Source organism: Hyaena hyaena, unplaced genomic scaffold (genome assembly GCF_003009895.1).
Source record: "Hyaena hyaena isolate Hyena2069 unplaced genomic scaffold, ASM300989v1 scaffold_70, whole genome shotgun sequence".
NCBI lineage: Eukaryota > Metazoa > Chordata > Mammalia > Carnivora > Hyaenidae > Hyaena > Hyaena hyaena.
In genome coordinates this window covers 3466284-3494024 of record NW_024080701.1, presented here as the reverse complement: position 1 = coordinate 3494024, position 27741 = coordinate 3466284, and the positions used below count along the sequence as shown (strand labels likewise).

General features: G+C 35.6%; 1 protein-coding gene across 1 annotated transcript in view; it reads left to right on the top strand.

Moving 5' to 3' along the window:
• Positions 1 to 27741, top strand: part of UBR1 (ubiquitin protein ligase E3 component n-recognin 1) — a 137534-nt gene that overhangs the window by 36173 nt on the left and 73620 nt on the right. Inside the window, exons 4-14 of the mRNA XM_039232795.1 lie at positions 1452 to 1562; positions 12802 to 12932; positions 15572 to 15710; positions 16667 to 16729; positions 16987 to 17110; positions 17644 to 17751; positions 18408 to 18496; positions 21193 to 21291; positions 22230 to 22387; positions 24513 to 24612; positions 25205 to 25333. Coding sequence (XP_039088726.1) covers positions 1452 to 1562; positions 12802 to 12932; positions 15572 to 15710; positions 16667 to 16729; positions 16987 to 17110; positions 17644 to 17751; positions 18408 to 18496; positions 21193 to 21291; positions 22230 to 22387; positions 24513 to 24612; positions 25205 to 25333 — 1251 coding nt within the window. The remainder of the gene's footprint in view (positions 1 to 1451; positions 1563 to 12801; positions 12933 to 15571; positions 15711 to 16666; positions 16730 to 16986; positions 17111 to 17643; positions 17752 to 18407; positions 18497 to 21192; positions 21292 to 22229; positions 22388 to 24512; positions 24613 to 25204; positions 25334 to 27741) is intronic.

The following is a 27741-nucleotide window of genomic DNA, read 5'->3' as shown; positions in this document are numbered from 1 at the left end:
ACCTGAGCTGAAGTTGGACACTTACTGAGCCACCCAAGCACACTGGTAATAGTTTAAAATGAATACGGGCTATGTCTTCTTTTTCACTTCATGAACAGGGTTTACAAATGCTCTTTCCTGTCTGTTCTGCCCTCTTCTGTGTAGTTTTTTTATAGATGATGTTGGCAGTAGAGTGAGATGAGATGAGAGGTGTGCTGTTTCACTCATTTCTGTAGGATCCTTAATTTTTCCATCTTGTTTCCTTTTCTCATTTACTGCCACATCTTTAAAGGCTTATCACGTTTTTTAATGTATTTCATTTTCCTCCAAAAGCAGTGCTTCTCTGAGGTTGTCATTTCTGGTACTACTCACTTTTGATCTCTTTGCCTGTGAACTCCCAAGTCTTACCAGTGTTCAGTATTTGTTCCTCACCATGATCTTGTCTGTGCTTCATCTAAGTCCTCTGTACCCTTCTCTTCTCTTTCATGGGGTCTCTTAAACTCTTCTCTTGTCTGCATTTGTAAGCTTGAAGTAATTGGCAACAGGAACTCTAATGGAACAAGTCATTTGAAGGTTGTGGCATTTATTTTTCATCGTTCAGTAATGCTGCAAACATGAGTCCTGTGGTTTTAGTGCTTTCCTTGTTCATTGTGTGTTTTGGAGGGGGAAATTTGGGGGGATAATCAAAATCAAGCCATTATTGTCATCCTCTATCTGGATTCATATATCGCATCATTTTTTTGTTTGCAGGAACCTTCAAAGGAAAAGTGTTGTAAAAAGTTTAGGTACAATAATATATCAAATAGTTGTAAATATTGTATACGTTTATTAAACATACAAGTACTAAAATGAGTTTTAAAAGTGTGTTTAAGCAGAAAAATCTCATTACTCAAGCATTTTAGGTGTTGCATAGTGAATTTTTGGGGGGCATATTTCACATTCTTTTCTCTATTAGTACACAATTTTAAAAACTGTTATTTAAAAATTAGATATTTCAAAGCATGTTTCAAAAAGTATTTATTTATTTATTTTAAAATTTTTTCTAATGTTTTATTTATTTCTGAGAGAGAGAGAGAGAGAGAGAGAGCATGAGCAGGGGAGGATCAGAGAGAGAGGGAGACACAGAATCTGAAACAGGCTCCAGGCTCTGAGCTGTCAGAACAGAACCCCATATGGGGCTCGAACTCACGAACCATGAGATCATGACCTGAGCCAAAGTCGGACACTCAACCGACTGAGACACCCAGGCACCCCATGTTTCAAAATTTTAACAATTTGAAGGCTCAGTTTTGTTATGATTAAATATTTAGATTATTTTTTTGTTAACTAAAGTGGTTTTGATATAGTTTCTATTTCATTAAAGGCAATTAAGATTTAAGTATTGGGGAGCATTTATTATTTGAGTCATCTTCATTCTTCCTTGCTTTGTAATATGTTTTGAAATCAAGACAAACTCATTTTTTATTTGTCAGATGCATACTTCTACTGGAGGGGGATTTTGTGACTGTGGAGACACAGAGGCATGGAAAACTGGCCCTTTTTGTGTAAGTCATGAACCTGGAAGAGCAGGTACCACAAAAGAGGTAAGGATATTATTTTTTTAAATTGCTAATTATTTTAAGCTCAATATAGTTAGATAGAAATAAATGTTATATGTATGGGTTAAACTCAATTCCATTAAGAATCCTGATTTTTATGTTCCAGTATTTAAATGTAAGGAGTTTTATTCTACTCTGTATTCTTTATTTGTCTAAAGAAAGAATGAATTTCTTTTTCCTGTTTGTTAAGCAGTTTGATAAGAGTGAATGATAATATAAGCCTAAAAGAGCCAGTGGAACGGTAGAATTGGCACATAACTTCAATGATTTTTTTCTTAAAGAAGAAAATAGTCAACAAACAAATTGATTATCTACTATATATCCTAATCAAGAAAGAGTGGGCAAGCCCAGATACAGGCAATTAGGAAGGAGAATGGGAAAAAAACTATAGACCTACAGACACAGAATAAATTAAAAGGATTATAAAAGATTTTTTATATGACTCTGTGCAAATACATTTGAAAAATGGATTTTATCAGACAGTATAAAATTTCATAATTTAACAGGGAGAAAACATAAACAGTTAATAATCATTGAAGAAACTCAGAATATTGTCTGTCACAAAAAAGTACTTCCCTAAAAAATGCTGTGTTCAAGTGGTTTCACAGAGTAATCCTTTAAAAGCTGCAAGAAAGGGGCGCCTGGGTGGCTCAGTCGGTTAAGTTTCTGACTTCGGCTCAGGTCATGATCTCATGGTTCGTGGATTCAAGCCCCTCCTTGGGCTCTGTGCTGCCAGCTAGTTCAGAGCCTGGAGCCTGCTTCAGTTTCTATATCTTCCTCTCTTTCTGACCCTCCCCTGCTCATGCTATTTCTCTCTCTCTCTCTTTCTCTCAGAAATAAATAAAACATTAAAAAATTTTTTTAAAAACTGCAAGAAATAGTTTTAGTACTCTTTAAACTGTTCCATGTAATCTTATACCAGTGAGTACTCCTAGGCCCAGATTTTGATCTCTTTAAGTACCATTACTCACTAAAAGAAATCAGGGCTTATAAAAGTACCTGACCAGGTGAAAATACATGACCAAGGACTAGGTAAGCTTGTGAGGATGGGTTTGTTCCAAAAGAGTCTAGGATCCAACATGAAAGGGCTGTCATTGATCTAAGTTAGGCAATTGGAGCATCAAAATAATACTAATAAGTAACTACTATAATTGAATGAATCAAAGTACATGAAAATTTATGAGTTCCTAATAAAACTTAGAGAGCTTAAATAAAAAAATAATTTTTCCAAGTCAATGGTTCATTGTCATGGTGATGGTTATTATATAATTTCTTCACTCTAAAAATTGGCAATTAAAGGGAATGAACTAAACATTTATCCTACCTTTTCAATAGGAATTCTATTTCATTGTAAACAAGTATTACCAGTATATGAGGTAAAGCTCTTCTTTCTAAATGAATGCTAGCTCGCTAATAGAGGTTTAGTAGAATTAGAATAATTAACATTTTGCAAACCCTAAGGAAATATTTGATTCAGACAAGGACCATTAATAGATGCTAAACCCATTAAGATATGAGTTGATAAGGAACAGTATTCACATAGTTCTAAATTGTCATCTCAGATTACCTGCTAGTCATAAAGGAAAAAAGTGAAACTTTATAATGGAGGTATCATACTGTCATCTGCAACTGGTCATCAGTATTATTATCATTACTAACAGTAGGGCAATATGTCATAATGAACTTCTTCATAGAATATAAAATAAAGTACATAGGTTTAATATCTAAAAATCAGTTAATGTAATATACCATATAAACAATAAAAAACAAAACCACATGATCATCTTACTAGATGTAGCAAAAGCTTTTACTAAATCCAACACACTTCATCATAAAAAAAACTTAAACTTACAAGAGAACGTCCTCAACCCTGATAGAGGACATATATGAAAAAGTCACAGCTGTAAATGTATTAGATACTTTCCCCTTAAGATCAGGAACAAGTCAAAGATTCTGCTCTTGCCACATCTATTTAATACTCTATTGGAGGTTCTAACTAGGGCAATTAGTAATGCAAGAAAAAGAAATAAAAGGTATCTAGATTGGAAAGGAAAAAGTAAAACTAGCCCTATTTGTAGATAACATGACTTTTTATATGGGGCATGGTTGGTTAAATCACTGGTCATTACTGATTGATTCAACCTTTAGCCTCTGTTCTCTCTCCAGAAGTCAGGGGTTAAGACTTCAAATTCCAACCCTCTGATTATGTGGTTGGCTCCTCTGGCACCCAGCTCCCATCTTAGATGCTTTTTAAAAGTCACTTCAATAACACAATGAAAGACTTTAAAAAATTCCTCTCATCCCTTTGGAAATTCTAAGGGTTTTAGGAGCTCTATACCAGAAACAGTGACGACCAAATATATTTTTTACTATAAATCGCCAGAGGCCATACTCCCTAAGTTGATGTACAGATTCAGCACAATTGTCATCAGAATTACAGCTGGGAATTTTCTCTTTTTATTTATTCATTTATTTTAGTAATTGACAAGTTTACTCTAAAATTTACATGGAATTCTAAGGGACCCAGAGTTGCCAAAACAACCGTGGAAAAGAACAGAGTTGGAAGACTCACTCTTGTCTATTTCAAAGCCAACTACAAAGCAACAGTAATCAAGACAGTGTGGTATGACATAATGATAAGCATAGAGATCATGAGAATAGATTGAAGTAAACCCACATGTCTGTGGCCAACTGTTTTTCAACCAGAATACAAAGGCCATTCACTAGGGAATAATGTTTATGGTACCAAAACAGCTGGATATCCCCATGCAAAAGAATGAATCTGGATCTCTAGCTCACATTATACATGAAAATTAATTCAGAATGGATCAAAGACCTAAATGTGAGAGCTAAAACTATAAAACTTTTAGAAGAGTCATAGGGGTAAATCATTATGACCTCAGATTTGGCAGTGGATTAATATGACAGCAAAAGCCTGAGTAATAAAAGAAAAAATAGGTAATTGGACTTTATCAAAGGACACTCAAGAAAATGAAAAGCCTATAGAATGGGAGAGATATGTTTGTAAATCATACTATTCTGATAGGGTATGGTATTTAGAACTTATATAATAGTATTATTATAATTAAATAATATAGGATAATATATTCACATGTTATAGTATTCATAATACATTAATAGTATTCATAATAAAAGATAGAAACAACCCAAATGCCTATCACCTGATAAATGGATAAACAAATATGGGCAAATTGATACCCAGTTGTAACTGGAAGAAGCCAGTTATAGAAGATCACATATGATTACATTTAAATGAATTGAATAGGCACATTTATAGGGAAAGAAAATAGATTAGTGGTTGTTTAGGTCTAGGGGGATAGAGGCATGTTGTGGGGGAAGAAGAAATCACTAAAGGGTTTTTTTGGTTTTATTTGTGGTGATGAAATGTCAAAAACTGATGTCATAGTTACAAATATCCATAAATATACAAAAAAAATTAAATAATAAATTTTGAGTCCATTGTATAGTTGGTGAATTATATCTTCTGCTGTTAAAAATTTGAAGTGCCTAGAGCCTCACTTATGAAATATTCATGATAAAATGTTTAATTTGGGGGTGCCTGAGTAGCTCAGTTGGTTAAGCATCCAATTTCGGCTCAGGTCATGATTTCATGGTTCATGAATTTGAGCCCCACATTGGGGTCTGCTGACAGCTCAGAGCCTGGAACCTGCTTCAGATTCTGTGTCTCCCTCTCTCTCTGCCCCTCCTCTACTCACTCTGTCTCTTTCTCAAAAATAAACATTAAAAAAATAAAAAATAAATTTAAAAAGTGTTTAACCTGAACTTAATAAAACCTTGAGGTCTAACTTCTAGTTTATAGGAAATACAGGGAAGATATGAACAACATAAGACTACAAGGAAGATAAATGGGAAATGCAGGACATTTCAGGATAAATCTAGAATGCAGGAGTTTTTATAGCAAATCTAGCCTGGATTCTGTCCTCAAGAACAAAAGACTGGAGGTAGGGAAGGGAGATTCATTTAGATTTAAATGACTTAGACATAATCAAATACTATAGATATTTTGGGAATAATTAGGAAAATTGAATATGCTCAAGATATTAGATGATATTTAAAAATTATTGTTAATGTTATTAGATATAGTAATGATATGATTATGTAAGAAAAATTTCTTATAGATACATATCAAAGTATTTGGGGGTAAACCTTAAAATACACAAAAAATACATATGGAAAAATAATCTATATTACTTACATTTAGGTAAAAAACCTATTACCTTAGGGAAAAGTTGTGTTTCTTATGCTGATTTTCTCAGTTTTCTATATTTAAAAATTTTTATTGATAAAAATAAATAAAAATCATCAATTAAACACCAAGTAAATAACAAAAACATAGAAACTGTTCTTAAGCATAGCAAGGGGATACCAATTTGACAATAAACTATGAAGGGGGGAAAAAACATAGCAAGGGGAAAAGAGAAAGTTTCTAAATTTGTTACATAAAGATAACACTATATTGACCTCAGATCTGACAAAATGTAGAATTTACAGATCAGTTTTATTAATACTTGTTATGCTGAAATACTAAATAAAATATTAGCAGGTGAAATCAAGTTTAAAACAATTACATAACACTGTCATGCTTATGTTCCTGGAATGAACTCTTCTTGAAATTCACCTGTGAAACCATTAATCCTGGCATTTTCTGGGAAAGTTAGCTCTTTGATAACATCCTCAGTTCCCTCCAGGATTACTGGCCTGAACTCAAGTCCTTAATAATGTGTGATGATGAAACGCTAATGTAGTCCCATTATAGAGACAAGAGCAGGAAATCCATTATTGCTCCTGTTATTTAACACTTTCTGGAAGTTAATCAAATAGACTCACAGGATGAACTAGAATATATCAGTATTAGAGGGGAGGCAAACTAGTCATGATTGTATACCTGGAAAACCCAGTAGTATTAACTTAAAAAGAAATGGAAACTAGAGTAGAGCTTGGTCAAGTTATTGGTTACAGAACTCATATTAAAAACCATTAGATTTTTTATTTTTAATACATTTAACAAATATTACTTGAATCCCTTACAAACAGTAGCTTTTAGAAAATGAAATAAAGATAAGTGCCTGGCTGCCTCAGTCATTAGGGTATATGACTGTCGATCTCAGGGTTGTGAGTTCAAGCCCCACATTGGGTAAAGAGATTACCTTAAAAAAAATGTAATGAAAGAGAAGATCTCATTCACTGTAGCATGAGAAAAGATAAAATACCTTGGAGAAAAGTAAGAAATCTACCATCTGTATTTTTTTTTAATGTTTATGTATTTTTGAGAGACAGAGAGAGAAAGAGTGTGAACAGGGGAGGGACAGAGAGAGGTAGAGAAGGAATCCGAAGCAGGCTCCAGGCTCTGAGCTGTCAGCATAGAGCTTGACACGGGTCTTGAATCCATGAACTGAGATCATGTCCTGAGCTGAAGTCCCCCAACCAACTGATCCACTCAGGCACTCCTTTGCCAGCTGTATTTTAAGAAAACTTGAAAACTGTACTATGATAGCCATGAAAGAAAAAAAAATCAGAAGACAAACTTCATTCTTAGATTGGAAGATTCAATATTACAAAGATTAAAAATTTTTTAAAGAATTAATCCACAAAATCAGTACATTCCCAGCCAAATACTCTTTTGGAACTTGACAAAATAGTTGTAAGTTCTTCTGGAAAAAAAGTTTGTGAGATTTGTTAGGAAAAGCTGAACCAAAGAGTTAGGAGTGTTAATAGGTCTAATGGATTTTAAATGTATTAAAGAGCTCTAGTAATCCAAACAACGTGACTCTTGCTATAGGAACAGACAGCAGATAATGGAATAGAAAGGAGTATCTAAATCTAAATTGGTAGTAAAGATAGCATTTCTGGTTGGTGGTGCTATGTAACTGACTACCCATTTGAGGAGAAAAAGTAGAAAACTTAGATAGATTCCAAAATATCAAGGATTTTTTCCAAAGCTTTTTTATTTTTTATTTTTATTTTTTAAAGTCTATTTATTTTTGAGGAGAGAGCATGTGAAAGTGCATGGGGGAGAGGTTAGAGAGAGAAGAGAGCGAGGGAGAGAGAATCCCAAGAAGGCGCTGGGCTGCCAGTGTAGAGCCTGATCCAGGACTTGATCTCACGAACTGTGAGATGATGACCTGAGTTGTAATCAGGAGGCAGATGCTTAACCAACTGAGCCACTCAGGCACCCCTAAAAGATTTTTTTAGAAAAGAAATTATTAACTTATTAGAAGGAAATAATGACAAACTGGAAAAAGGACTGAAATATGCCATAAAGGATAATGATCTATAAGAAACCCCTGATATTCTGTATATTTGTGCTATGTGACCACTCACATGTGTAGTATACCCTACGTTACAATACTCAAAATGGAAAGAAGTGGAATTATATTTGGAGGAATAAAATGTGTTCCCTTCTCTTGAGTAGAATCATTAGAGCACAATGTCATGGACTCTAGAACAGGTATCCTTGGTTTGCTTTATAACCCCACTGATTAGCTCTGTAACCTTGGCAGAGTTATTCAACCTTTCTACCTTTCAGTTTATCTCTAACTGGGAGATAATACCATATGCCTTGCTGGGCTGTGAGGATTAAATGAGATAATACATGTAAAGTGCTTAGCCCTAGAAGGGCCCAGTATATGTTAGCTATCATCATCATTGTTAGTATTATTATTACAGCTCCGACTACTTCTCCCATTACCTGTTCTTACTTCTGATACTAATAATACTTCACATTTGTATATTTTAGATTTAACAGAGATTTCACAGGCATTATTATCATTTTATCTTCGTTACTACTTTGTGAGGTAGATACATAGTTGCTCCATTTTATGGAAGGAGAAACACACCCTCAGTAAAGTTAAGTGACTTGCTCAGGTTTGTAGATCTGGCCAATGGCAAAGTTGGACCTTTAGATTCTGGGTTCCAGCATGGTTTTTAAAACCTTCAATTTAGAAATAATCTCAAATTTGTGAAAAACTGTAAATATAAAAAGTCTAAAGGATATTCATATACTATTTACCCATTCATCAATTGTTACCACTTTCCCCCATTTACTTTATTATTCAGTACTTGATTTTTAGATTGCCTCGTCTTAATTACTTGTTTACTTGCCCTGATCTCAGATGGCCATTCATTCATTTGACAAATATTTATCAAGTGCCTATTACTTGATTAAATATTATCAAATGTCTGTTTAACAAATGCTTTTAATTATGATTATTTCACTTTCCTCTTCTAATATATTTGAAAGAGTGCGGAAATATTTTGAAATAGAGAGTAATTTCATTCTGGAAAAACTGTCTTTAATGTTAAATTTAAAAAAAAATTTTAATGTTTATTTTTGAGAGAACGACAGCATGAGCAGGGGAGGTGCAGAGAGAGAGGGAGGCACAGAATCTGAAGCAGACTCCATGCTCTGAGCTGTCAGCACAGAGCCCAACGTGGGGCTTGAACTGGTGAACCACTGGATCATAACCTGAACCAAAGTTGGATGCTTAACCAACTGAGCCACCCAGGAGCCCCTGTCTTTACATTTTAAATACCAAAGAATCCTTTAGAGTTAAGTTGACTCATTGAGTTTACAAAACTAGTTTCCCTCCCTCTGCCTCATGGATTTCCAGTCCATTTGGGATTTTCTTGAATCATATGTCCTCAGGATATTGCATTTAGTTATGAACTAAACTGATCTTCTTGGATTTCTCTGGATTTAGAATTCTTTTCAAAAGGTGATTGGTCATTTAGGCTTATCCTAAAGGTAAATTTAGATATTCTAGAACTAACTCATTTTCTGGAGGTGAGAGAAAGGCACCTATGGCCAGCGCATAATTAATCAATTCAGTCAACACAAACAGTCCTGTGTACATAGCATTTTGTTTCATCTCTGCTTTGGTGAATGAAATCCATACTCTACCAGGTGCATGGCATTGTGCCAGCCATAGTGGGGATTTACCAAATGTGATCAAATCTGGCTGATACTAATCAGTCAGTCAACCAGCATTTGGCAATGTCTTTTGAAGAGAGGCCTATTTCTGATATATGTAAAAGCAGTTTCTCTCAAGTCTTGCACTGCATTTCTGGATTAATTATTAAGGTTGGTGTTGGGTTTTGTTTTTTTTTTCTGTTTAGATTACAGCCCTTTTGTTTCCTCTCATTAACCTTCCTATTTTCTAAGCTTTAGATGCTTTGCTTGAAAATTTCTTATATATTTAAAAGACATCTTCTAAAGAACTCTGATTCATACTGCATAGATATAATGAGATTCTTTATATATATATCTTTTTGAGAGAGAGAGAGAAAGCGAGCACGTGTGCAAACAGAGGAAGGGTAGAGAGAGGGAGAGAAAGAAAATCGAAGCAGGCTCTGTTATATCAGCACAGAGCCTAACAGAGTGGGGCCCAAATCCACAAACTGAGATCATGACCTGGGTCAAAATCAAGAGTCTGACACTTAACTGACTGAGCCACCAAGGCACTCCATGAGTTGATTCTTTTAATTGTTCACCTCAGACCAGTTTTTTTTTTTTAAGAATTCAAAAGGATATAGTGAGCTAAAAAAAATAAGAAATAGGAATGTAGTAGACCAATATTGGTCTTAGTACTTGGGCTCTCTTTGTGTCTCTCTCTGGTAAATGATTGTGAGCAAAATCTCCTGAGAGAAGGTAAGATATTGAAAGGAAGGTAAAAAATGAAATCATAAAACATTGAGGAGTGAGAAAAAATTGGTATGAAAGAGTGAAAAATGCATAGTTAAGAGTTTGGTGAACATAGAAAAACATATAGTTCATTAGAACAGTCAGCAGCAGATAGGTTAAAACTTAATATTAAGATCTTATACCGAATTTCTACTGCATTTTTTTGTCTTAGAGAGCGCCTGTATTTTTTCCTGTTACTCTTTTGTTTAAAAAGCCTGTTGAGGGGCGCCTGGGTGGCTCAGTCGGTTAAGCGTCTGACTTCCGCTCAGGTCATGATCTCGTGGTTCTTGGGTTCAAGCCCTGCTTCGGGCTCTGTGCTGACAGCTAGTTCAGAGCCTGGAGCCTGTTTCAGATTCTGTGTCTCCCTCTCTCTGACCCTCCCCCACTCATGTTCTGTCTCTCTCTGTCTCAAAAATAAACTATAAAAAAAAATTTTTTTAAAAACCAGCCTGTTGAGATGTAACTTGCATACCATATTTAAAAATTCACCAATTTAAAGTGTACAAGTCAAGGGGCGCCTGGGTGGCTTAGTCGGTTAAGCGTCCGACTTTCACTTAGGTCATGATCTCATGGTTTGTGGTTTCGAGCCCCGCGTCGGGCTCTGTGCTGACTGCCAGCTCGGAGCCTGGAGCCTGTTTCAGTCTGTGACTCCCTCTCTCTCTGACCCTCCCCTGCTCATACTGTCTCTCTCTCTCTCCTAGAAATAAATAAAAAAATTAAAAAAAAATTAAAAAAAAAGTGTACAAGTCAAAAAATAAAAATAAGGTGTGCAATTCAGTGCATTTTGGTATATTCACTTAGTTGTTCAACTATTACCTCAATTATGGTACATTTTCATCACCCCCAAAAGAAACCCTGTACCCATCAACAGTCACTTTCTATTTCTTCCAGACTCCCCAGCTTTAGGCAACCACTTTTCTTCTTTCTGTCTCTATAGATTTGCCTATTCTGGACATTTTATATAAATATGATTATACAATATATGGTCTTTTGTGATTGGTTTTTTTCACCAGCATAATGTTTTCAAGGTTCATCCATGTTGTACCTTTTACTTCATTTCTTCTTATGGCCAAATTATATTCTGTTGTATAAACATTCACATTTTATCTATCCATTCAACAGTTGGTGGACATTGGGATTGTTTCCACTTTTGGGCTATCATGAATAATGATGCTATGAATATTTGTATATACATTTTTGTTCCAGAGATATTTTCATTTATCTTGGATAGAATGTAGAATGGAATTGCTGGGTCATATAACTATGCTAAATATTTTGAGCATCTGTCAGACTGTTTTCTAAACTGGCTGTACCATTTTACATTCCATCCAGTAGTGTGTAAGGGTTCAAATTCCTCTACATCCTAGCCAGCACTTGTTACTGTCTTTTTTTACTTGTTACTGTCACTGTAGCAGTATGAAGAAGTATCTCATCATGGGTTTTTTTTTTTTAATGTTTATTTAGTTATTTTGAGAGAGAGAGAGAGAAGGGAGAGAATCCCAAGCAGGCTCTGCACTGTCAGCACAGAGCCCAATGTGGAGCTCAGTCTCACGAACTGTGACCTCATGACCTGAGCTGAAATCAAGAGTCCAATGCTTAACGCAACTGAGCCACCGAGGCGCCCCTTCTTGTGGTTTTGATTTATGTTTCTCTCATGGCTTATGATACAGAGCATCTGAATGCATTTTTTTTAGCTGATTGGTTTCAACGAGCATTTTGTTAAGGAGGTGGTGGTCTGTAATAAAAAGAACTTTTTTTTAGGAGTCAAAGACTTGGGTTTTAGTCTTGCTTCTGCTATTTATAGCCTCTTTTACCTTGGAAGGGTTCCTTATCCTTTATTAAACATTTTTTTAATGTCTATTTATTTTTGAGAGAGAGAGAGAGAAGGAGGAGCAGAGCATAAGTGAGGGAGGGAAAGAGAGAGGGAGACACAGAATTTGAAGCAGGCTCCAGGCTCTAAGCTCTCAGCACAGAGCCCAATGTGGGGCTTGAACCCAAGAACTGTGAGATCATGATCTGAGGTGAAGTCGGACACTTAACCAACTAAGCCACCCAGGCACCCCTTATCCTTTAAATACCATTAATTCTCTGCCTATCTTACAGAGTGGCCATGAGAATCAGTTGAAATAAATAGTGAGAAAAGTTTTTTTGTGAGCTTTAAGAGATAACCAAATGTTCTTTGATATTAATCATAATTAGGCTACTCAGAAAGGCAGAGAACAGTGATAAGGGAGAGCATAGCATCCCTCAGAAGAGGACTCTGTTGTTCTGTCTCCTTTTCTTTTCTTTTCCTTTTTTTTTAGATCCCACCCCTGCTCCTTTTCTATCTGTAGCACCAACTTGACTACAAGGAATTAAGCTAATCTGATGTGAATGGCCATCCTTTTGAGCTCAGCTTGAATTCATTCCTGAAGGATGGTGTAATGAAATCATTAAAATAATTATAAACTAATAATTTTTTCTCAATGTTGGTAATTCTGTTTTTTCTAAACTTTCTTACAGAATTTACGTTGCCCATTGAATGAAGAGGTAATTGCCCAAGCCCGGAAAATATTCCCATCAGTGATAAAATACATTGTAGAAATGACTATATGGGAAGAAGAGAAAGAACTGCCTCCTGAACTCCAGATAAGGTAGGGACATTTTTCAAAAGGGAGAAGTTTTAGCAATGATTATTGATATTGCAAAATAAATGTTAGAAAAATGTTTTTGTTGCTGTTATTTACTGCTTAATTTACCAGCATTATGAAAATTTTGTGGAAAATTATCGGGAATACGTCCACAATTTCCATTTATATGAGATGCTCTGTTTTGACACTAAAGAGACGTTAAGCCAAAAGAAGGAAAAGCATTTTGGGGGTCTTGTTCTAAATGATCTGGCAGCTGTTCATCCCACTTAAACTGAGAAGTAAATTGCCGAGTTTGATCCTGCTCTGAACCAACCTCCAGATTCCCCTTGAGGTTTGTGGTAGGAATGAGGACATAGCTCTTTGCCATGTGCTTTGATACCTAGAATATTCCAGTTAGAAGGATTTAACATTTTTAAACTAAAACCCAGCACTTTCTAACAGTGGCGAGTCTTTCAGCAATGGTAATATTTGCTCTTACTGTACAGATCTGCAAGAGAATTCCAGACCTGATAGTGAAAATATGGTTTGGGCCTTGTGGGAATTTTTCTTTCCATGTAATATGGGGAATTTCACAAAATTGCATTATTTCAAATACCATTGTTCTCTGAGTTTATTGAGGCTTGTTTGTTTTATTGTAGGAGGAGAGAGAATTAAAAATTTTAATTTATAAAGATGTTAAATGTATTGTTTTGACTGTTGCTAGGCCACGAAGTGCTTGGGGAAATAAAAGTCATCAGAGATTGCATTCACAAAGGCTTTAATTTCAGATACGTGATAATGTCAGTGAAACCTTTTAAGAAACTTTGTGTTGGTAAGCAATACTAGTGATCTGCCTGTCTGAAAAGGGAGAGTTGTATGAGCTTTGAGTATGTAAATAGTAGCACCAGACTTTAGATTCATTGACCTGAGTTTGAGGCCTTCTCATGGCTTTATTGGCATTGTGACCATAGAGAAGTCTTTTTTTTTTTTTTTAAGTAAGCTCTGCACTCAGGACTTGAACTCATGACCCTAAGACAAGAGTCAGATGTTCTGCTGACTGAGCCAGGCAGACACCCCTGGAGAAGTCTTTTTGAGCCTGTTTCCTGAGCTCTAAGAGGCCTGAGAAAATTTTCCTCTTAGTGTTATGAGATCTGTTGAGTGTATGGTAAAAGCATATTATAAACTGTTTAACTGATAATAACATTTGATATTTGTGTAGCCCATGACAACTGTTTTCACATTTTTTATAAGATCCTTATGCCTTTCTTCAATGTAGATATTATATTCTTTTTATTTTTATTGTTGCTGATTTTTCTTTTTTTTTGCATAACAATGTGTCTTTTTTAGTTTAATTTTTTTAAAATTTAAATCCAAGTTAACATATAGTGTAATAATGGTTTCAGGAGTAGAACTTAGTGATTCATCACTTACACCCAGTGTTCATCCCAACAAGTGCTCTCCTTAATGTCCATACATAACCCACTTAGCCTATACCCCCACCCTACACCCGTCAAGCCACCTTCAGTTCTGTTTAAGAGTTTCTTATGGTATGCCTTTCTCTCTGTTTTTATCTTATTTTTCCTTCCCTTCCCCAATGTTCATCTGTTTTTTTTTTCTTAAATTCCAGGAGTAAAATTGTATGATACTTACCTTTCTCCGACTGTCTTATTTCGCTCAGCCTAGTACATTTTAGTTCCATTCACGTTGTTGCAAATATACTCTTTAAAAATTTTTTTCTTAAATTTATTTTATTTATTTTGAGAGAGACAGAGACAGCACGAGCAGGAGAGGGGCAGAGAGAGAGGGAGAGAGAATCCCAAGCAGGCTCCGCATTGCCAGTGGAGAGCCAGACTGGGGGCTTGAACTCATGAAACTGTGAGATCATGTCCTGAGCTGAAACTAAGAGTCTGATACTTAACTGACTGAGCCACCCAGGCTTCCCTATTAATATTCTTTTTAAAGATGGAAGATGTACTGTCATCTCAGCAAGATTAAAAGCTTAAGCAGCCTAAGGTCCCTCAGTCAGAAGTGCTGTACACCTTTTTTTTGGTTAACATTTTGTTAGATGTTCTATAAAAACGGTATCACTTAAAATAAATAGAAGGTGGGGCACCTAGGTGACTCAGTTGATTAAGCATCCAACTCTTGATTCAGCTCAGTTCTTGATTTCAGCTCGGATCTCTCTGTGCACCGCCCCTCAAAATAAATAAAAATAAACTTAAAAAAATGAATTTATTAATTAAATGGAAGATAAAAGTAAAAATAAATTCACTAAAAAATAAGTGTTAGTTATTTACTATTTATCATTGCCTACTTGAAGGTCCTGAGCCAAAGCTGTCTCCCTTTGCTACAGTAGGAGATTAGTAGGAGTTAAGAGTAGTATTAAGACATACTCCCACTAAACTGAAATTAATCATTCATACCTGGAAGCAAAAAAAAAAAAAAAATGGAGACAGTAGTGCTTTTATCAGGGTTTTTAAAATTTTGCAGCACTGTACCACTTGAAGTAATCTCCTGTATCAGTTATTACAGTGGTACTTTCTCATATATAAGAAACTACATGGTGGTGCTTTGGTACAGATATTGTATATTACTTTAGGCTTTTTTTCACATTTTCCTTTATTTGTTTCAGTAACTGGATATATCTTTTTTTTTTTAAACAGGGAGAAAAATGAAAGATACTATTGTGTCCTTTTCAATGATGAACACCATTCATATGACCATGTCATATACAGTCTACAAAGGGCTCTTGATTGTGAGCTTGCGGAGGCCCAGTTGCATACCACTGCCATAGACAAAGAGGTTCGTGAGCTTCATTTGAATTGTGCTCTCTTAACTCAGCTTCCTGGGAGTCAGGTGTTGACTGAACCCTTGCCAGGTGCTCTTTAGTATTGTGTTAGGAACAGTCATCCTCTTCCTTTATTCCTTATATCCTGCGTAAATTGATTAAAACTTGATTTTTTTTGTGTATCATAATTGTAGATAACTATTAGTGTTCCTCTTTTCTAAATAATTAGAAAGTTTTTTTTAATATTTTCACAAAAAGTAGTTAAGAATGTCAGCTTTAGTCTATTTCTATAATTTATTGAAATTGCATTCTATTATTTGTGGAGTGCATGAGTAAATATATGAATTTTGACATTTTTTAACATTATTACAACTATTTTTAGCATAGTACTGATGCTGAGGTTCTGCTTTTTAAAAGTATCTTTCCAAAGTAAAATATCTTTCCTAGTAAAAATGTATTATTAACTAATCCCTGTCCTTGAGAGGAGTGTAATATAGTAGAGGATGCAGTGTGGCATTAGTAATGTAGTGATCCTCGGGCTTGAGGAATCAATATCCTGGTCACTCCTGTAAGCCACTGGTGGATCACAAGTGTTTATGGAACACATATTGAGGAACTTGTAAGGTCATTCATGAAACGTATTTAAAACATATAGCAGAAGTTTAGTAAAAAGCTAAGCTATTCTTGGATAGGAATGGATTGCACTATAGTAGGTAAAGAACTGACATTATTGCCAAGGAGAAAATCCAGCATCCTAAGGTATATTCTTTCTGAGCAGTATCAAAAATTCTGAAGCTTCATGTATGTGTTAAACATTTAGATTTACCATCTAGGTATTGCCCATCTTACAACTTTTAGGCAGTTGGCACATGATTAATAATTCAGAGCTCAATAGGCCTTTGGGCTATGTATTACTTACTGATTGGGGTTGTCATTCTACTACTGAATTCTCATGTTTGTTTATAATTAGGGTCGTCGGGCTGTCAAAGCAGGTGCTTTTGCTGCTTGCCAGGAAGCAAAGGAAGATATAAAGGTAATTTCCTGAATTAGGGATGAAAGAAAGTTTTAAGAGGAATTCACATTACAGGAGCCAAAGTAGAACAATTACATTGTTGAAGTGGTTTGGCATCCTAAGTAAAAATAGAATTGGGCCATTTAGGCCCAGAGATTTGAAGCTATGAGTGTTAAAAGATTTTTTTTTTTTTTTTTTGAAAAATAGATTACTTCGTTAAAACAAAAATTTTTAAACTAGTTTTTTTGTTTTGTTTTTAATATTCTTTTCATTTGTAGAGTCATTCAGAAAATGTCTCTCAACATCCACTTCATGTAGAAGTATTACACTCTGAGGTTATGGCTCACCAGAAATTTGCTTTGCGTCTTGGCTCCTGGATGAATAAAATTATGAGTTATTCAAGTAAGCATATCACCTGTTTTTTTTTATTTCTCATAAACTATTGGTTTTGGAAATAGCCACAAAGTTTAAAATGTCATTGAGTATACTGGAGCCCCTGGGTGGCTCAGTTAGTTAAGTGTCTGACTTTGGCTCAAGTCATCATCTTGTAGTTTGTGGGTTTGAGCCCCACATCATGCTCTCTGCTGTCGGCACAGAGCCTGCTGGCTTTGGATCCTTTGTCTCTCCCACTTCCCCTCTCCCACTTATTCTGTCACGCACATGCTCTCTCTCTCTCTCAAAATAAATAAACTCAAAAAAATGTCATTGAGTATAAAACAAAAAAATTGTTTTTGGTTTATACATTTTGATTAATTTTAAGAATTGCTTTTCAAATGCCATTACTAATATTTTATAAAGCTTTTGATTCTTTTATATTGATAGAATTCTTGATATCAAACTGGCAAAATAATGTTAATTTTTTCACGTTATTGTAGGAAATATACTTGTGGGAGAAATATTGTGAGAATAAGTTATCTGACTTCTCTTGTTTATAGGTGACTTTAGACAGATCTTTTGCCAAGCATGCCTTAGAGAAGAACCTGGCTCTGAGAATCCTTGTCTCATAAGCAGGTTGATGCTTTGGGATGCAAAGCTTTATAAAGGTAGGTAGAGCTTTGCTTATGCTATTTGCCATGAAGCATGACCTTAAAGTAGAGCTATAATCTTTTTTGTTTATTAAATTCGTGATCTTGAATGATAAGATATTAACTTTAAAGAAGTGTTAACCAATCAGTATGTATTCTTCTGTGTTAAAACCTGGGATACTGCCTTTTAATTATAGTGCCTTTTCATTTAGTCAGGGCCAGTAAAGAAGAATTAAGTGTACATATGCATGTAATAGTGCCATTATTAACACTATGTTCATTTTTATTTTTAAAATCCAAATGTGGAACAAAAAGTGAAAGGTGAGAAAAAGGCTAAATGGGATAGAGAAAGGAAGACAGAGTGAGAGTAATTTTGAGTGAAACCGAATAAAAAGGAATGGAGAGAGCTTGGATTATGTAGAATGAAGTAAGGTAAAGTGGAGGGGCAGAATGAGAGGGAAAAGGCATATATGTGTGTATTTTAAGTATTAAGTATTAATGTAATTAAGTATTAATATAATAAATGCTACTCATATTTGAGTCCTTCAGGTCTATTAGTATGTTAATTTTTAATAATATTCTGCCACCTCTCATAGCTGGCATGTTGTGTTTTTTTTTTTTTTTTTTTTTTTGCCTTGGTGATTCTCTTCCATTCTCCCAAAAATTATCTGTAGGTGCCCGTAAGATACTTCATGAATTGATCTTCAGCAGTTTTTTTATGGAGATGGAATACAAAAAATTCTTTGCTATGGAATTTGTGAAGGTAATTGGTCTTTATAAATACATACCAGTAATAGAAAAAGAAAACCATTTTGGAAAGCAAGTTGTAGAAACAAAGAGGGATACTTTTGAATTAGAATTTAATTTTTTGATTTATTTGTCAAAAGTTCATTTGTTTTCACATTTGATAGTATGGAAGCAGTAGTCTAGAAGAGGAGATAGGTAGAAAAAGACCTGTTATTTGCCTGGACAGAGTTTGGAAGTTACCACATTCACACATGCAGTCATTCTTCCTGATCATTTGTCTGTCTTATAATAAGTAAAATTATAACAAGAAGTGACTAGCTGAAAAGCACAGCATTGAAAAAGAACAGATATGCATGGTAAAGGGAGGGAGGAATTCAGTGGGCAAGAGTTATACTTAATGAGGCTAAAACATAAAGATAAAGCTTACCTTTTTAATATTGTTTTCTTAGTCTGTTGTATGTCCCTTACGTTTTTTCATTTATATATTTTTGGTCGAAGGGGTCTATCTCTCAAGTTACATTGCAAGGTAATATGTAACAGAAACTTTTTGAATATTCCACTTTGCCTTATACAAAGGTATCCAAGGGGTGCCTGGCTGGCTCAGTTAGTAGAGCATGTGACTCTTGATCTCAGGGTTGTGAATTCAAGTCCCACGTTGGTCGTGGAACCTACTTTAAAAAATAATAATAAACAAAACATTTTTAAAAAGATATCCAGTGAATACTTGTTGGTTTCTTATGATTTTAGGTTGCAGGCAGTTCTATAAAACTTAAAAGGTAGGATCCAGGATGGAACTAGAAGCAGAGAGTGAAATAATGGTGGTTGAAGGCAAATGATACGTTGGGACAATAGACCTGCACTCTCTGGATTTTAGAAGTAGATTGTTGGGGCGCCTGGGTGGCTCAGTCGGTTGAGCATCCGACTTTGGTTCAGATCATGATCTCACGGTTCGTGAGTTTGAGCCCCGCATCGGGCTCTGTGCTGACAGCCAGCTCAGAGCCTGGAGCCTGTTTCAGATTCTGTGTCTCCCTCTCTCTCTGACCCTTCGCTGCTCATTCTGTCTCTCTCTCTCTCTCTCTCTCTCTCTCAGAAATAAATAAAATATTTTTGAAAAAAGAAGTAAATTGTTAAAGTAACAGACATTTGGTTTCTTGAAAGATGATACAACTAAAGCTATTAACTCTCTTTTTAAAAAAAGGTTTTTTAACTTTTATTTATTTTTGAGAGGCAGAGCATGAATGGGGGAGGAGCATAGAGAGAGGGAGACACAGAATCTGAAGCAGGCTCCAGGTTCTGAGCTGTCAGCATAGAGCTCAATGCAGGGCTCAAACCCATGAACTGTGAGATCATGACAGGAGCCAAAGTTGAATGCTTAACCAACTGAGCCACCTAGGCGCCCCTCAACTCTCTTCTTCTAAAACTCTTAAGAGATAGAATATTGAACCATATATGTGACCTGAAATGAATTTTTTTAAATCTAAAAGCAATTCTATTTAAATATATATATTTTTGACCACAGTTTCTTCTTTGTAGAAATTCTAGTGGATAAAATTAAATATGTAGTTCAAGGATCTAACACTGTGCTTAATACATGACTGGATGTATTATTATTTTTGTTTTCCCAGTATATTAGGGTTGATTTTCAGCTAGTATAGTTAAATTATTTGCAGTTGGTATCCATTTTGCTTAAGGCTTGATTGAATCTGATTGGTTTACTAGGTCATATCCATTTTTAAATACTTTGAATATTGCCTCTGCCCTATACCTTTGGGATAGAATCTGCTAAAGATTGTCGTCCCAGACTCTGTTTTTGAGAAAGGATATACTGTACCACTGCAGTTCTCTGTGATGTGTGTGTGTGTGTGTGTGTGTGTGTTTGTGTGTGTGTGTTTTTGTCTTTTTATACATTTTATAGTTCACACTTCCAACTCTGCTAAATTGGGTAGCTGAATTCATGTTCGGTGTTTTGTTATTTTTTTTATATTAAAAATTTTTTTTAATACTTATTTTTTAACCTTTTTTTTACTGTTTATTTTTGAGAGAGACAGAGCATGAGTGGGGGAGGGGCAAATAGAGAGGGAGACACAGTCCAAAGCAGGCTCCAGGTTCCTAGCTGCCAGCACAGAGCCTGATGTGGGGCTCTAACCTACAAACAGTGAGATCATGACCCAAGCCAAAGTCAGACGCCCAACCGGCTGAGCCACCCAGGCACCTCACTGTTTATTTATTTTTGAGAGAGAGAGAGAGAGACAGATGAGCAGGGGAGGGGCATAGAGAGGGAGACAGAGAATCCAAAGCAGGCTCCAAGCTCTGAGCTGTCAGTACAGAGAGCCCAAAGTAGGGCTCAAACTCATGAACTGCAAGATCATGACCTGAGCTGAAGTCAGATGCTTAACTAGGAGCCACCCAGGTAGCCCTGTTTGTTATTTTTTTAACATATTTTCATTCACTGTCTTGTCTTTCTTTAAGAAATAGGAATTATAGGGGCATCTGACTGGCTTAATCAATAGAGTATGCAACTCTTGATCTCAGGGTTAGAAGTTCAAGCCCCATATTGGGTGTAGAGATAACTTTTAAAAAAATCTAAAAAAAAAAGATATGGGAATTATAATGCACATATACATAGAAGCAGATCTGTAGCATCTATTAAAATGGGGATTTTAAAAGCTTTCAGTAATTTAGAATTGATTTTCCACTTATTATATTTTTCAGTATTATAAACAGCTGCAGAAAGAGTATATTAGTGATGATCATGACAGAAGTATCTCAGTAACCGCACTCTCAGTTCAGATGTTTACTGTTCCCACTCTGGTATGTATTGATCATTTCTTTGCAGTCTTTCCAAGTAAAACCCATTTTGCTTTTTAAGAACTTTGCTTAGTATCAATCAAATTGAAACAATGTCAAAATCTCTATATTGGGATAATTTCATTTGGAAGATTGAATGATACTTCACTGATACCTGCATGTGGGTATATGTTAGTGGACAAGGTGGTTTGTGGAGTGGGAGTGACGCCATGACTGTTCCAAAAGTCCTGATCCCTGCAAGCAAAGTCCAGAGCTGTTTTCTCAGATTCCAGGCTAACTTAAGAGGAGTGCCTTTTCAACACCCCAATTTTTTTTTTTTGCTTTGCTTTTGTTTATTAGTTATTGTTTGGGGGGGAGGGACAGATAGATGAAGATAAAACAAAGCCAGAGGGGAAAGTATGACTGTCAGACATTTAAATGAGATAGGTACTGATATGGTGCTGCTTACGCCTGGGAGGAAAGTGGAGAATTCTGATTTTTTTTTTTTTTGGTACTACTTCTTTTCCTGTTTCTTCAGGATGGTTTGGTTAACTATTCTTACTTTCCCATTTCGAAGGCCAGAGAAGAGGATGAAGAGGAGACAGTGGATTGGAAGTGACTGGGAGGTGTGGGAATAGATAGTAATACATTAGAAGTCATGACACATATCTATCTTTGTTCTGCTTTGCTCATCATGTGATTATTGATGGTAAACATTTATGTAGACAACCTGTGTGATGGGCTTGGAGTGTCCCAACAGGTGTTTTCTAGTTACTAGTGAGTAAGGAATTTTTACCTTTAGAAAACGACTTCTCAGAAACAGCTGTTCTGTGAGACTAAGGATTATGTTTGATGCTCAGTAAACATTTAGTTAAAATGATTCACTGACCAACAAAATGAGTAAATTAATTCCATACTATCATGAGTTAATTATAAAGACAGTTTTCTTGAAATATTTGCAGGCTCGACATCTTATTGAAGAACAGAATGTTATCTCTGTCATTACTGAAACTCTGCTAGAGGTTTTGCCTGAATACTTGGACAGGAACAATAAATTCAACTTCCAGGGTTATAGCCAGGATAAACTGGGAAGAGTATATGCAGTAATATGTGATCTAAAGTAAGTTGTTCAAGTCAAAAGGTGAGGGTACCTATTAATCAGTGTGCTTTTGTATTCTGTCTTATAAATAACTTCTGATCCTTTTGGTTATCTAGAATTCTCCTTATAATTATGGCAAGTATGGAGAACTGTTAATGTGTCATGTTAAGAATTGTTTTAAGTGAAGGCTTCTTATAGAGTTCAAAATAGGTTAATAAAGAAGGAATTGAAGAGGGGCCTGTTATGGGAACTTAGGGTCTCTCAGGGTCACTGAATGAATTTCCATTGTAATTACCATGTCTTCCACTCACTTTCATTCATGCACTTTGGTTCGGTCCCTCTTCTGTAGTCTTATTAGTGCATAGTTTTCAGATAATCTTCCTGATGTGTTTCTTTTTAATTCCTTTTCATACATACAAACCAGTTATTGATATTCTTTTTTTTATTGGACTTAAAAGAAAATAACTTTCCACTTATTTTAGAATTGGTGAATATTAAAAGAGTTGTGATATTTCAACTGTTCAATAAATCATAAGCTTCAAAAAATTCTTTACTTGGGGTGCTTGGGAAGCTCAGTCGGTTAAGGGTACAACTCTTGATTTCAGCTCGGGGCATGATCTCACAATTTGTGAGACTGGGCCCTACGTTGAGCTCTGCATTGACAAAGGAGCCTGCCTGGGATTCTCTTTCTCCCTCTCTCCCCCTCCCCAGCTCGAGCTCATGCTTGTGCTCTCTCTCTCTCTCTCTCTCTCTGTCTCTCAAAATAAATAAACTTTAAGAAAAAATCTATTTAAAAATTCTTTTAAGAATATATTAAAACAAAATGCATTTCATTTCATTTATTGTTTAAAATAAAGAGCTCCAAGGTATGTATGATTAATTATTTCTAATCTCCCAGGGGAGAGAATCATTCTAATTTTGTCTGCTTTTTAAAAAATTTTTTTATTTTTCTAAGTTTGTTTTAAGAGAGCGCACAAGCGAGTGAGGGACAGAGAGAGATGGAGAGAGAGAATCCCAAGTGGGCTCTGTGCTGTCAGTGCAGAGCCCTCTTCAGGGCTTGATTTCAAGAAACGTGAGATTATGATCTGAGCTGAGATCAAGAGTCAGGTGCTTAAGCAACTGAGCCACTCAAGCACCCCTAATTTTGTCTACTTATATTGATTATTTAGCACATAGAGAGGTGGAAGCATACTTCCAAACAACCTAGAAATAGTCTGCTTAAAAATACATTTGACAGATTTCTAGAATTATGCATCAAATCCTTGATCTTAAGGAAAAGATTTCTAGATTTTTTTCAAATTCCTCAATTTTTAAATATGATTACATATCTTTGTTTAAAGTTCAGCAAATTATGTCATCAACTTCAGGACAGAAATGGTAGATGAATTTAGTAGTGAATCATCATTTATGTGTAAATTACATGTATGCAAAACAAACCAGCAAAAAATACACAAAAATTCCAAATGGCAGTACTTAGTTATCAGTGGTAAATCAGTGTATTTATCATTCCTTCTTCTACTGTCAGGTAAAGTCTCTTTACTGTGGCTCTCATTACTGTGAAATATTCTTTTAGCTGACTTATGTTTTTTTATCCAGGGAAGTGGTGCATAATCACCTCGTTGTTTTTATCACATTTTATTTTGTTTTATGGATTTCTAACTATAGTTATTCTCTCCAGTGAATAATTTAGAGTCAACACTCCCCTAGATATTTAGCTGTATGTTAAAACTGTAAAGCCGCTGGTTTGAAAGTTAACTTTAAAGTTTTCCCACTCTTCTCATATTTATTACAACTTTTTTCTCAACATCCCTACTTAAGTAAAGAAATCTATAATGACAGGGAGAAGGGGAAAATAACACATTTTGAGATCCTAGAAAATCTGTACCGTGGCTTTCCAGGTGTGACAGGCTAGATTGCTTCTAGGTTCACTTAAGCAGACCAACTTCTGAGGAGAAGTCAGGCACTTTGATATGTGTCTCTCTAGAGCCTTCACATTTTGCTGTATAATTTTAGCTCTGGCCAGACCTTCCAGTTATTTTAAGAAATCAGAATCCATAGTTTTGAGAATCAGCATTGTCTATAGCCCTGAAAACCTTTAAATTATCTCAGAATGGGAAAGTGAAATATTTGTCTTTTGAAACGATAGGTATATCCTGATCAGCAAGCCTACAGTATGGACAGAAAGATTAAGAATGCAGTTCCTTGAAGGCTTTCGGTCTTTTTTGAAGATTCTTACCTGTATGCAGGTATGATAGTTCTATTCATTAGTAAGATAAATATTAAAAATTCAGCGCCAGGTTTTGTTTCTTTTAGGCAAATTGTGGTTGTTATTTGAGGAAGACTGTAGCAAAATAAAAATAAAATTCAAATACTGCCTTACTGATCCCGCTTTAATAGATATTTAATAGGCAAAATTCTGTAAATTTCAGTTAACTACTACTATTACTAGTAATGTTTATTGATATATGATATGGTAGTAAGCACTTTACATGCCTTATCTCTACTGAGCATCATAGCAATCTTATGAGGTAGCTACTATTATTATCTTCATTTTACAATAAGGGAATTGAAATCTAGAAATAATTTGACCAAGGTCACGCAGCTAGACAGTGACAGAGCTGTGATTTGAACCCATGCATTCTTACCTTGTAAATTAGCCATGTCATAAAGCCGTGCATATATCATTATAAATTCTGACAGATTCACATTTTGACAGAGCAAAGAAAAGGGGCATATATATATATATATATATATATATATAGAGAGAGAGAGAGAGAGAGAGAGAGAAGGCAGGGAAGGGAGAGTGTGTGTGTTTGTATAATCACTCTTTTCTTATAGGGAATGGAAGAAATCAGAAGACAGGTTGGGCAACACATAGAAGTAGATCCTGACTGGGAGGCTGCCATTGCTATACAGATGCAATTGAAGAATATTTTACTCATGTTCCAAGAGTGGTGTGCTTGTGATGTAAGTAAAATTTGTTAGTAGAATCAGTGCCTTTTTTTTTTTTCTTTTAGAAAGAGAGAGCATGTAAGCTGGGAAGAAAGGGAGAGAAAGAGAGAATCTTAAGTGGGCTCCACACTCAGCATAGAGCCCAACATAGGACTTGATCCAATGATCCTGGGATCATGACCTGAGTCAAAATCAAGACTTAGACTCTCAGTTGACTAAAGCCATCCAGGTGCCCCAGGATCAGTGGGTTTTAAGTGGTCTAATAGTTATCAGTAGTAAGGTTTTATATAGCAACATCCTTGCTGTAAAATTTTATTATTTAAGTAGTTGTATATTTGAATTTGTCTTATTAAATTTAGGAGGAAAATCCAGTTTTTTATATTTAATTTAAAAATGTGCTCCATGGGGGGCACCTGGGTGGCTTAGTCAGTTAAGCGTCTGACTTTCGCTTAGGTCATGATCTCTCGGTTTGTGGGTTCGAGCCCCACGTCGGGCTCTGTGCTGACTGCCAGCTTGGAGCCTGGAGCCTGTTTCAGAGTCTGTGACTCCCTCTCTCTCTGACCCTCCCCTGCTCATGCTGTCTCTCTCTCTCCTAGAAATAAATTAAAAAAAAAAAAAAATGTGCTCCATGGTAGTTTCATTTATCTCTGGGAATACTGGGTTTTGAAAAATACAACAGGGGTGTCTGGGTGGCTCAGTTGGTTGAGCATCCACTTCTGCTCAGGTCATGATCTCACAGTTCATGAGTTCGAGCCCTGCATTGGGCTCACTGCTAGCAGCACAGAGACCGCCTTGATCCTGTGTCTGTTCCCCTCTATTTGCCTCTCCCCCACCCATGTTCTCTCTCTCAAAAATAAATAGAATGTTTAAAAAATACAACAAAATACATTTATTTATTTATCTATTCATTTATTTCCTTGGACATGAATACTAATAATATGAAAATTAGGACAACATAGACTTTAAAATACTTCAGTAGTAGAGAATAGTGGATATCTATGTAATCATGAGTTCTATTATGCATGTTAAACCATTAAGAATATTAATTTCAAAATAACAGAGCTAATGCATCTCCTTACACAATAATTTTAGACCGTAATCCTCTTGAAACACCCAGTCCTACCCCAGATTCCCTTTGGGAAAGATGACCTCATTTATTTCTGTTTTGAGAAAATCACCGTTATCTGAGTCAAATTGTTTCATTTTCTCTAGTTTTTCTGTGCCACTCACGTAACATAGTTTATTTACTACATTTCTCTGTTTTTTTCACAATTGGTCTCTTTCTTTTCATCTCTTTGTTTTCCAAAACTAAGGTCTCAACCTAGGCTCTTGGTCTGGAGCTACATTACTTCTTCCTGGAGTTGGCTTCCTCAGTTGTCTCCTCTGGTATTTCCCACTCTTTGATTTGTTTGTTTACACACATAGGACTCCCCTTTCCTTAATGTCAGCAAGAGTAAATGCCTCTTACTTGTCTCTGCTACCTCTGTGATCTGTGAGCTCTCTTATTTCCTCCTCTCTTCCGCTTCCCCACCAGCAGTTAGTCACAGGTTCAGAGTGGCAGCCATACAGACATGATAGAATTTTATCTAGTACTGTAGCTTTGTGGAACAATAAAGACAGGAAATTTTGTCCAGCAACTAGCCAGAGCCTGTATTTTTTTGGCAACCCTCACCTTTATAGAAGACATGCATAATTATTGGAGATGAGATTAGAGTATGTGTTGCTCATCTTGACATTTGCTAAACCTTCTGACATCATCTTCATTTGCTGTCGTCTCTCTAGCTTCTGAAATTTCTTTGGAGTCTGGCTTCTGCCCTTATGAATTGATTGGAACTGCTTTTTGAAAAAATTTCAGAGGATCTAGATAGTAGCCAAATTTAGAGCGTCTTTTCTAAGGCCCCATTTTCCTGAAAATGTCTGTAGCATTGTATTCTCTTGAATATCTAAGCTTTTCAGAACTTTCTTTCCCTCTGATTTTTACAAATCTACATTATTCTAATACTTCTGTTACTGATTCAACATTTCAATCATTAATAGCCTTTTTTTCCCCACTTCCTACTGCCTAGTAAATGATACATTCCGAATATTCTCTTTCTTACAGGTCTTTTATTTCTACCACCTGATTTAAAACCGCAGAGATAACTATCCCAAGCTATCCTATCAATTCTGTTTGTGTGCTAGACATTCCTGCTTAGATCTTACACTTATATTTCAAATTCCAAAAATATCAAATTGGTTTGTCATCATTTCTATTTCAAGTTAATGTTTTCCCTTCTTGACTTCCCTTGTTCAGCTAATGACAGTATGATTCAGACAAGATTGGGTGAGTTCAGGGTCGTATGGCTATAGACAATGACACTGTGATTCATGCATTCATCACACAGAAACTCTCAGTGCCACTGCATACTCTGTGTTACATGTTA